Below are 12,115 nucleotides of genomic sequence, written 5' to 3'. Positions count from 1 at the left end.
AGGAGGGAAACTGGGTTTTAGAATAAAATAAAGCAAATTAAATATGTATTACATACAGAAGAATGTGTAATAAAAATATAAAATTAATTGAAATAAAATTAATTGTTTTTGTATATTGTTTGTAGACCTGAAGATATTATAATTTATTAAACCATACTTTTTAAAATTATTATTTATTTAAATATTATTACTTTTTATTATATAAACATAACAATCTGTAATAAAATGATACAATTTATTAAAATGTTACACTTAAAGTGTTTGTGTGCCCAGGGACACAACGACATGTTGACTGCAGTGGGCTTTGAACCTGAACACCAGTGCACAACCCACTGCGCCACACGCCTCCGTCATCATCATCATCATCATCATCGATCTCTTTTTCAAGGGAGACCTGCAGCAAGTAGGTTCCACATGAAGACTAAAACAACAGAAAAACTAAAAGGACATCCAACAATAGATACAGGGATTTACAATGTACATACCTATCAACATTTACAGGTACCAACAGTATCAGATTGCATAGCATCTATCCGAGCTTTAAAAACAGGTAGTGGAACCAAATTGCTCAGCTGCGCACATAAAAGCTTTCGTACCTAAGCCAGTCCTAGCACTTGGCACATGTAACAAAACCACAGCATGAGATGTCAGGCTATAGCTACTTTCAATTTGCCGTGTGATCAGAGAGCAGATATAAGATGGTAGTTTATCCAACATGGCTTTGTAGAACATGTACCAATGACTGAGCCTCCGAACAGTTAGTGAAGGCCAACCTGCCCTGGCATACAGGGTACAGTGATGAGTAAGTACTTTACAGTTTGTAACAAATCTCAGCGCACTGTGATAGGCAGCATCTAACTTGTTCAGGTAATGAGCAGGTGCATTCATATAAACCAGATCACACACATTAATATAACCTCTAAATCTTACCCGACACCATAATGATGAGTGCACTTTGCCCGATATAAATGGAAAACAAACTTCATAAAGTAATTGACCTCAGAGGACTGCGTTTTATTGAACTCAAATGTTAATAAAATCTGAAGGCCATTATCACACTGATGAATGGAGCTCTGTTGGAGCCATAAACGTCTCATTGCAGTGGAATATAAACACACATGAGGGTAGTATAAGACACAATCAAGATCCTGAACCTGATATTGTTTACATCCAAGTCTTCGGCCTAACATGTCTGCTTGTTGTATTCATGAATTAAGCGATTCATGTGGAACCAGGAAGTGTGTGTCCCCCCTGATATTATAGCTGTGTGTTTATCTGAATAGCAACCAGCTGTTTGGAGGGGCTGATGTGCAGGCCATTCACAAAAAAAACCTGTCCAATAAACTCTCTCATGGAGGCTAATTGTTCTCAGCTGTGGGGGTCAAAGGTCACACTGGACTGAGGAGTGTTTAGCAGCCCACCAGCGTCCCCAAAAACACACACCCGCCTCTTTGTCTCGGCCCCCTTTCTGCAAGAAATTAGCTCGAGTCGACTCTTGGTAAACTTTTTTTTTTTTTTTTGCGCAACTGCAGAATGAGGTCCGTCTCCCTGGCAACAGACAGGAAGTAGTGCTTAAGCGGTTTCCTGATGGCTTCCTCTTTATCGTGTAATGTAATCTCAAAAGGAAGTGTGTGTGTGTGTGTGTGTGTGTGTGTGTGTGTGTGTGTGTGTGTGTGTGTGTGTGTGTGTGTGTGTGTGTGTGTGTGTGTGTGTGTGTGTGTGTGTGTGTGTGTTGTGTGTGTGTGTGTGTGTGTGTGTGTGTGTGTGTGTGTGTGTGTGTGTGTGTGTGTGTGTGTGTGTGTGTGTGTGTGTGTGTGTGTGTGTGTGTGTGTGTGTGTGTGTGTGTGTGTGTGTGTGTGTGTGTGTGACCCTGTGGCCTATGTGAGTATAAAGGTTACAACAGGACAGCTGGGTATTTTAAATGACCCCATGAGCCATTTACGTAGATATTTAAAACCGGTAAGAAGATACGTTTCTGCATCTCTGCCATTTATACCTGTCCAATACTGTACCCACAAAACGACCATTGAATTATCATTACTCACCTCTTGTTACCTTGAATCCTTGAAAAAACATGTCTTTATGGCATGCCTTCACTGTGAATAAAGAATTTGTCAAGACTTTTCTCCTTTTTTGGATACTTTGTTCAAGGTGAAGCATTTTAGAAAAGTGTTCTGCAAGAATTCAAGCTAACATGGGCTTAGACATTTATTTATAAAAGATCATTTTGGGGATAAAGTATTTCTTTAAGCATGGCATCCACAATGAGTATGGAAAGAATGTGTGTGTGTGTGTGTGTGTGTGTGTGTGTGTGTGTGTGTGTGTGTGTGTGTGTGTGTGTGTGTGTGTGTGTGTGTGTGTGTGTGTGTGTGTGTGTGTGTGTGTGTGTGTGTGTGTGTGTGTGTGTGTGTGTGTGTGTGTGTGTGTGTGTGTGTGTGTGTGTCCTGTCTCACCTCTCGTAACGTACACAGCTTACACACTCGCCTCTTTTGGTTATGAGATAATAAGAGGAACTTCAATGATGTCACTTATCTTTCATTATAACATCGCCTGGAGATTGCTACACACACACACACACACACACACACACACACACACACACACACACTCTCTCTTACGGTCACTAGCATAATGGCAGTGTGTTATCACCAGATGACTAACACAGGAATAAGTGACCTCATAACCGCTGAGGTCAGCTAATTGCTCCTGAAGATCTGCAGGCTGTATTGAACAGAGGATTTTGAGCTTATAGCTGCTCTCTGCGCTCCTGCTGTCATTCCTCTTCGCAGCGTTATAAAATAGATGGAGAGCACAGATAGACACGAACAGATGCTGGATCTGGGGTGGAGAGAAATGTAATTTTAATCAACAGGGATTCACTTTATCCCCGCGGTTCGATCAGATATAAGATCCTTCCTTCTCACTTTTTGATTAGATGCGAAGGATTTGTTGAAAGATGATTACCTAATAAACTCAAACTGGAAAGATCTTGTAAATGAGAAATATAGTGGAACAAATAAGCATGATAATTAGAAATACAGTTCATATCTTTGACGATAGATGGCAAGAATGGGTGAGGTATAAAACACTAAACACTACCGATGACGTGAAAATCAATGAACTTATGCAAATGATTGAGGTGTCAGTTATCTGTTAATGACCTCCTATACATTTTACTCATCAATGTTTCCTTTTTTAGATATTTAATATATTTTAGCTTTAACTCTATGCCATTATGATATACTCTGTGCTATATATCGTACATTAGTTTCTTATAATGCAAAATAAAACAACTAAAAAAACAAATGCAAATGTCTTCAGGAAACCAGAGAGTAAATCCCTTTGTTCCCAGTCGCTGATTTATTAACTAATTCCTGTATCCATTAACTTTTTTATTGAACTGAATGATCCGTTCACCTCTTAAAGGCTTTTACAAGAGGTGGAGGAAGTATTTAAATCCTTTACTTAAGTAAAAGTAGAAATACTAAGGTCTTAAAATACTCCATTACAAGTAAAAGTCCTAAATTCAAATGTAATTTAAAGAGCTTTTTTACGATGTAAGTAGTTCGAAAAAAAGTCCATCCTAGTGAATTTGATTGATTGCGGTCGGGATTTATCAAATCAAATCAAATCAAAGTTTATTTATAAAGCACATTTAAAAGCGATTTTTGGTCGGGCCAAAGTGCTGTACATGTAATAAATACTACAATCATAAAAACACATTACTACAATCACACTAAAAGACAATAAATTACAACTGATATATTACAAAAAAAAACACACATTGCGGTCGGGATTTAGACAAATAAAACAATAAATGTTTCTCAAATAAATCACCTACCCTAGCTTTATGGTATGATAATGTTCTGCAGAGAGTAAACAAACCACTTTCCCAAAAGAACATCTAATTAATATTCAGTTTTAAAGGTCACCTATCATGCTATTTTTAGGCAATAGCATCGGTCTCAGATATATAAAAAAAATATAAAAAACATGTCTATGAAGTGTTTTGCTCAAAATACCAAACTGATCACCCATTCTAGCCATGCCTCATATCCCTCTATTTCACTTCCTGTTTCAAAAGTGCTGATTTGGGGTATAAAGCTTTAAAAAAAATGTTTGATACACAATAAAAAAGGAGGGGTCTGAGCTCATGCGGGACCCGGCAGCTACTGTCTAAACTAAATGCTGCCGTGATGAAACGCCATATCATGGATTATCAAGGATTATTTCTGAAACAGTATGGAGCTCAAAGGCTTTCTCTCTTGCCGGTTATACCACAAGGTGAGTTCCTTTTTATTTCCTGCTTCTTCACACACATGCTCTCCAGTACAGGTTAGCTCTGAGTGTTAGCGATGCTAATGTAAACACCGACCATATTACATCCAAAACAGTCGGGCATTGTTTCTGATAGCAACGTTTCTGATAGTGCCGTGGGTCCACATTTCAGATATTACGTCATATCGGACGCAAATCTGGATCAGCTCCGTTGTAGCCCCGTTTTTAGAGATTTGGGTACGGAGGAAAAGAGAGAGGGTTTTATTTTCTGACGCTGCGTGAGTTCCCCGACACACCGGGGACACATGTTTATGTATAAAAGACATCAAAAAGTGCATTTTGCATGATAGGAGACCTTTAAGTAGAAGTACTTGAGTATTATCAGGTAAATGCACTTAAAGTATCAAAAGCACTCAGTAATAGTAAGTTGTATTTATTATCCAATAATATTTTATTCCTCACAAACTTTAGATACTTGTGAAATACTGGGTAAAATAGTAGTACAGTACAGCAGCGTATTGTATAAACATGTCATGTGTTTTTATATTTAACCCTTGTGTTGTGTTCAAAAGCTGTTACCATTCATGGTGTTCGCGGGTCAATTTTGACCCATGATTTATCTCAGTCCAAAACACAGAAAAAAAATGACTATCATCCAATATTGTTTTAACTACATCATAACTAACTTATAATGCATTCATAACCGTACAATCCTGTTGTAATTTAATGTTATGGCCCCAAAACACATTACACCACATATTGAACACGTGCATGTGTGTGTTCAGGTTCAAGTGTTAGTGTACATATTCTTTGAGAAAGATGGAGTTCCCGTGGGGGGAGGGGGGCAGAGGGATGGGAGACCAGGTGCATGTTGCGAACAAATTATTGTTACAGTGGATGAAGGGGGTGGGGGAGGGGTGTCTAAAGTCAAAGATGAATTTTGATTGGGCCAAATTTGACCTCGAGTCACCCAAAACAATTCTGCTGGGTCTCCCCAGACCCCAACACCAAATTATACACTTTGTTTTTTAGAGACCTTCAGACTTGGCAAAAATTGTCAAAATCTGTGGTGTAATGTTTATATAGCTGTTGTGGAGGATATCATGAAGCCTTGTTCCGATAAAAAAAACTAGAGCGTAGTTATTATATCATTTTAACTTGAAACGGGTCATGGGAGACCCGAACACAACATAAGGGTTAAAACCTAAAAACAAGTGTTTAAAATGACATTAAATGGAGTAAAAAGTAGACTTGCGTCTGAAATGTAGTGGAGTTGCGTAAAAAGGGGAAATAAGTAGTGTACAATTATGTCAAATTAGTACCAACATTTTCTTATTTGGTAGTTATTATGGAGCAAATGGATATGGTCATATGATCACTTTTTCTTGAATTCCTAGTAAATGGTGTTTAACCATGTAGAGAGGTTTATCAGAGAGCAGTTAATTAAAGAAAACTCATATTTATATCATTTCCAGAAAACTTTCTTGGATTTATTTTATTTAAACTATTGAGGAACTTCCCCTTTCTTTAACACAGCTTTGTATTTTATATGTTGTTATGCCACACATTGCAAACAAGCCTCAAACAGGTGCATTTCCTCCCACCTGTCAGTGTACTGATAACCAGTCCTGAGTATTTCTGTCATGACTCTGACACAAACAAATAAAAACATGACCATTCGAGTGATCATACATTTTTTTTTAATAAATAAACACGATCATACAAGGAAACAAATGCAGTCAGTGACAAACAGGAAGTAGAACAAAAAGACTTTAAAAGACAATGTTGTGAATATCTAGCTAAAAGCCTACTGTACTTAGTCTGAACAAAATAAAATACTTAAATGACTCATCCTTCCTTTTCATTTTACTTTCTTAGTTAAACACCTTACTTCTTATATTGTCACATACATCATGTTGCAGATGTACGAGACATCAAACATGGCTGGTATTAAAATAAAGAAAAACAGGAATATTCTGACTAATGAAGCTCAGCGCAAGTTCAACCAGGAAGACCGTCTTTTCTCATAAATGTACTATGTCCATGTTACTACTCTCTCTCCTCTCAATAAGTGATCGGGGGCGTCACTCCCCAGCTTAACCAATCACTTCGCTCTATTCCCACAAGCCTATCATAGCGCTCTGTTAAATCTTTTAAATCTGCTCTCCCTTCTGACAGCTGTCATTTCAGATAGTGATGGGAATTATGGCTCTTTGAAGGGAGCCGGATCTTATGGCTCCGTTCCTTTCAAAGAGCCGTTCAAAAGAGCCGTTTTTTTAAAGGGGGCGGGGTTACTAGGTTTATCTGCGAAATAATCACCAGTCATAATGATAATTAAGTGGCGATGGAGATTATTTGTTGACCCTGCTTTAAAGGATATTTTGCCTTTACAAATGGTGCGCTTTATCACTGCCTGGGTTTTGGTTGAAGTGCATCCAAATGCTGCTGCGTTTTCACGTTTGGCTCATTTTCCATCCGAAAAACACGTCGTCTACCTGTCCTGTACCACTTGTTATGACTTCTCTCTCTCGCGTATTCCCTTAATAGGGTCTTCACAGAATACGTTTAGGGAACAAAATCAAGCTTTTTTAAAAGGCGTGTGGATTTTGGCAGGCAGTGAGTGCGGACCAACGATTGAACGATAACAAGAACGGCTCTCACCAAGTACGACTCGGTTCCCTTCGTTCGTACCAAAGAGCCGTTCAAAAGAATCGGCTCGTTCGCGACCGACACATCACTAATTTCAGGTGACTCAACGCAACCCCCCTCCACCCCTTTTCACCTCCTGTCCCTCTGAATCCAGGGTCAAGCTAAGCCCCTCCCCTTCAGACCGACCCCAACTATCCATTCACCACCACCAGGGTCAAGCTAAGCCCCTCCCCTTCAGACCAACCCCAACCATCCATTCACCACCACCAGGGTCAAGCTAAGCCCCTCCCCTTCAGACCAACCCCAACTATCCATTCACCACCACCAGGGTCAAGCTAAGCCCCTCCCCTTCAGACCGAACCCAACCATCCATTCACCACCACCAGGGTCAAGCTAAGCCCCTCCCCTTCAGACCGAACCCAACCATCCATTCACCACCACCAGTGTCTAGACCCCGGGGGGTTTCATCGGATCGGTTCTCCCCTCCCGAATGATACTCCTGCACAACGGGGCCTTATTGCCAAAACTCCATTACATTCATTTGTGTATTCCTGGCAATAAATATGTATTCTTATCAAAACCGTCTCTCCTGATTGAACACCTGTAGTATCGTTTTAAACTTCTTCCTTATTTAATTGTGTGAATGTGCCGTTTCCTTGTTGAGCACATTGCACTTCCTTTTCTTTAAAACAGTCGACATAAGGAAGGATGTTGTGAAACCTCTGCATACATGTAGACAATTAAAGCACATAATATGGTCCATTTAGGCTCAATTAAAGCACTTATGTAAAACGAATTTACACTAGGCATTTTAACTACGATATGTGATTAACTCTTACTTATTGAAATGCAAAAGGCTTATCGTACTTTTTCTCAAGTCAGATGGAGTTCAACATGAAGAATGGGGAAGTGTTTGGAGCCTTGATAGATTATATGTTCCTTTCCAAGACAGGTGTTTTAAGCAGCAACAGGAATAAGAATAGCATACAAAGTAATTACATTTAACTTCACCTTTATTACATTTCACATAGCTGACGCTTTTATCCAAAGCGACTTACAATTACCGATTACAGGGACATTCTCCCTGGAGTAACTAAGGGCTAAGTGCCTTACTCAAGGGCACACTAGTGGTGGTGTTCCAGGCGGGATTTGAACTCACAACCTTCCGATCTTCAGCCCACCTCACTATCCATTAGACCACCACTACCCACTTTATCAGACGTTATGAACACATGAATGCATCAACAATCTAACTCTGTATTTTCTGAAATGGGCCAAAACACATATTGACGATTCCTCTTGCTTTTGGTACTTAAAATATATGTTTGATTGATATTTGTTTACTTCCACAAATGGTTTAAAATGCAAACTGTCAGTCACTGCAAATGTTAAAAGTGTTGAAATCCCTCTTCCTTTTTTTGCCCTCTGATTAAACTCGAATGACATTTTCAGCGCTTGGTAATGGAGGACTTTAACACTGAACAGAGTCAATCTACAATCTGATATTTCTACTTTTACTTTAAATTAAATATAATCTTCCACCACTTGTTAAAATGCAATGATAGTCAGTCTCTGCAAAATATTGAATTTCCACTGACTAACCTCCAATGACAGCGCTTGGTAATGGAGCTTATTGAAAGCAAGACTTTTACACTGACAAGAGTAAATCTAAAATCTGATACTTCTACTTTTAATCGAGTTAAATAATCTCCTCCACATCTTGTTGAAATGCAATGATAGTCAGTCTCTGCAAGATGTTCAAATTTCCATTTATTTCCCCGTCTGATTAACCTCCAATGGTACATTTAGCTTCAGACCCTCGTCACATGTTGGGGTTTGTCTTGAATATATTCTTCCACCACTTGTTAAAATGCAGATTGTTAGTCACTGCAAAATGTTGAATTAAACACCAATGATATTGTCAGCACTTTGTTCAGTGTCAAAATTATCTAGTTCAGAGTAAATCTAAAATCTGATACTTCTACTTTTAATCGAGTTAAATAATCTCCTCCACATCTTGTTGAAATGCAATGATAGTCAGTCACTGCAAGATGTTACATTTCATTATTTCCCCCCCTTGATTAACCTCCAATAGTATATTTATCTTCACCCCCTGGTCTCATGTTGGGTTTTGTTTAATAATCACAAACTCTCCGCTCACAGGAGGCAGCAGGAGGCGCTCCTCATGGGTAGTTTGGCATTGGGCAGCTTGGCGTACTGCTGCCTGAAGCTGTTCCTCTTGCTGTTGATGAGCGGAGCGGTGGTGTCCTCTGGGGGCAAAGACTCGATCACAGCGATCACCGGGGGCCCCTCCATCTTTGCCCCCTTGTTGTTTTTAGTCTTTTTGTTGGCCTTCTCCTTGTCGTGGGGCTCGTCTGAGATGGTGGCGGGCTCGACCTCTGGTGGGGGGGCGTGATCCAGAGGGAGGTCGCAGGGGCTCGGCTTGCCCTCCACATGCTCCCGGCTGCCCCTGATGTTCAGGTTGGAGCCCATGCGCTTGGTGTTGGAGCTGATGGAGCTAGTACATTTACATAGTATTAGTTTCTCATCACAAAAACAAACAAACTTAGTTATCAGTGAACTACTACTTTTGCATTATGCTGCAAGGATGATAGTTAGAAAGATAACCCTTTATTGATCCCTGAAATAGAGCAGCACAGATAGTAAAACAAAAATAATTAAATAATATAATAAAGTATATGCATTAGAGTTAGGTAAAGTGATATGAAGATATGCATATTAAAGGGGACCTATCATGCAAAATGCACTTTTGTACGTCTTTTATACATGAATATGTGTCCCCGGTGTTCCAGGGAACTCACCAAGTGTCAGAAAACACAACCCTCTCTATTTTCCTCCATACCCGAATCTCTAAAAAAGGGGCTGCAACGGATCTGATAAAAACTGATCCAGATTTGAACACTGTCCTGACGTCAGGAAAGTGGCGCTACGGCTATTGGGCCAACTCCACCAATCAGGAGGAGACAGCCACGGCCATTGCCGTTCGAAAGCGCTGGAGACGCTGTAGTACATATGCCAGGCCTGTAGGTGGTGCTGTTCTCACAGAATCAGCCCTTGCTAAAACAGATCTAAAAAATGTCAAATTGAGCAAAATGAGGCATGGCTAAAATGCATGATCTGTTTGGTATTTTGAAAAAAAAAAAGTATAAATATGCCTTATATAGGTATGGTCCTACACTATATTATTCAAATATAGCATGATAGGTCCACTTTAAGATATATGTTAATGTCTGTGTGCAAGTGCATGAGCAAAGTAGGTACATCAAAAATCACTCTGATATGAGATAGGGTTTATCCCTGCCCTATAATCATAGCTTTCTCAACAAATCAAATACATTTGTCATTTGAGAGAAGTTATTTCCCAAATGTGCATGTATTATTTCAAAAACAATGAGCAAATTGACAGAAAAATAGTAAATATTTTCGTGAAAAATGTCAGAAAAAGCAGATTTCTTCAGTTTCGGTTTTATAGTTTATTAAACTGAACAAGTTTAAGCTTGTGGGATTACAAAACAAAACATCTAAACCAGGGGTGTCAAACCCAAATACACAGTGGGCCAAAATAAAAAAATGGGTACTAGTCGAGGGCCGGACTGGTTCAATGTTTATTGCAGAAGTTATTGAAATGAACTTATTGCACATATTAAACCTGGAACTAACAAAGCTTAAATGATTGCCTATAAAAACAACATTAAACATTAAATAATCAGTTGCATTCATTTCTTATGGCTCGATCTGCAGAGTCATTTCTTATGATTACATTTTTCCACAGGCCAACAACAGCTTCAAAAAAACTATTTCCCAAAGAAAGAACAAACCAAACATGCTCTGTTGTCGCAAGAAAAAAAGTGCAGAAGGAAACATCCATGTAAACTCAGTGTGCTGCTCTGTGATGCTAGTTCAAGCCAGATACTTGGCATCTCATCTTGGGTGCAAGTTCATCAATGTTTGGGGTCAGGCTCTGAGCTGAGGAGATCCTCAGGATTGAGTGAAGGTGTGCGTGCAATATACCAGCGGGCCAGATCTAATAGTAATTAAAAATTATCCTGCGGGCCGAAATTAAATCCACCAAGGGCCTGATTTGGCCCCCGGGCCTTGAGTTTGACACATGTGATCTAAAGACACTATCTTGGACTTTTAGAAACTGAGATTGAAATATTTTTCTAATTTCAAGGCCCTTGAACTGCACTGGGAACAAGTTCTACTTTAAGCTGCAGAATAATTTCTTTTTTAATAAAAAAAGTCTCAAAGGCTTGACTTCAGGAACTCTTTTTTTATATTGATGCGTTGACAGTTTTGTGTTGTTCTTCACTGGGGAGAACGAAGGTGTGGGTGCAGGCGTCACTGCCACAAAATATTCAATTTGACTACTTATTTATATGAAACAAAGAGGTGTGTGTGCGTGCGTGCGTGCGTGCGTGCGTGTGTGCGTGTGTGTGTGTGTCCTAGCATTACTATACTTGTGGGGACCTAAATCTGTTTACACAGTCATGTGTGGGGACTCGCCTCCCTTATGGAGGTCCCCATGAGGGGAATAATTAATTTTAGGGTGAAGACTTGGTTAGGTTAAGGGCAGGGGTGCACACAACTTTCTCAGTGAGGTACTCAGATGAGTACCTGGAGTCAGTGTTTGATACTCCAACTTCTGGCTCCCCTCAAAGTTCCCATGAAGCCCTCTGTACCGCGATTGTCAACGGGGGGGGGGGGTGGTAGTGGAGTACAGAGCTTCGTGACCGTAGAGCGTGTGAACGTTGTGATCAGCTGTTTTAGCGCAGGGCTGCTGTACAGACCGACGTTAACAGCAGCCCTGTCTGTGCACACGGAGACCGACTCTGTCGTCCGGTGATCTAACCGCCTTCTGGAAAAGCTTCACAAGTACGTCGGTACGCAAATGCGCTTTGTGACACAAGTGACGGTACGCATTTCAGATTGTTGCCGCGCATGCGTACCTGCGTACCAGTTATGTGCACCCCTGGTTAAGGGTAAGGGTTAGGCATGTGTTGGTTAAGGTTAGGATAAGACTCCAGGAAATGCATGTAAGTCAATGTAATGTCCCCTGAAGTGATGTATACATTGTGTGTGTGTGTATATATAGGTATATACATATTTTTATATGTATTCGTCTTTTTTTGTATTCGGGATTGTGGGAAATGGTATTTCGATCTCT

General features: G+C 39.9%; 1 protein-coding gene across 2 annotated transcripts in view; it reads right to left on the bottom strand.

Annotated features, from left to right (window-relative positions):
- Window positions 1-7,922: 7,922 nt before the first annotated feature.
- Window positions 7,923-12,115, bottom strand: part of LOC117494909 (soluble guanylate cyclase 88E-like) — a 37,717-nt gene continuing 33,524 nt past the window's right edge. For both annotated transcript variants that reach the window (XM_034145911.1, XM_034145912.1), the window contains exons 17-18: window positions 8,889-9,445; window positions 7,923-8,849 (exon numbers count right to left, since the gene is read on the bottom strand). In XM_034145911.1, coding sequence (XP_034001802.1) covers window positions 9,085-9,445 — 361 coding nt within the window. In that variant the 3' untranslated portion in view covers window positions 7,923-8,849; window positions 8,889-9,084. The remainder of the gene's footprint in view (window positions 8,850-8,888; window positions 9,446-12,115) is intronic.

This window comes from Trematomus bernacchii, unplaced genomic scaffold, assembly GCF_902827165.1.
Source record: "Trematomus bernacchii unplaced genomic scaffold, fTreBer1.1, whole genome shotgun sequence".
In the NCBI taxonomy this organism is placed as follows: domain Eukaryota; kingdom Metazoa; phylum Chordata; class Actinopteri; order Perciformes; family Nototheniidae; genus Trematomus; species Trematomus bernacchii.
Note: the sequence above shows the minus strand (reverse complement) of the source record. Positions and strands in the feature narration are given on the sequence as shown.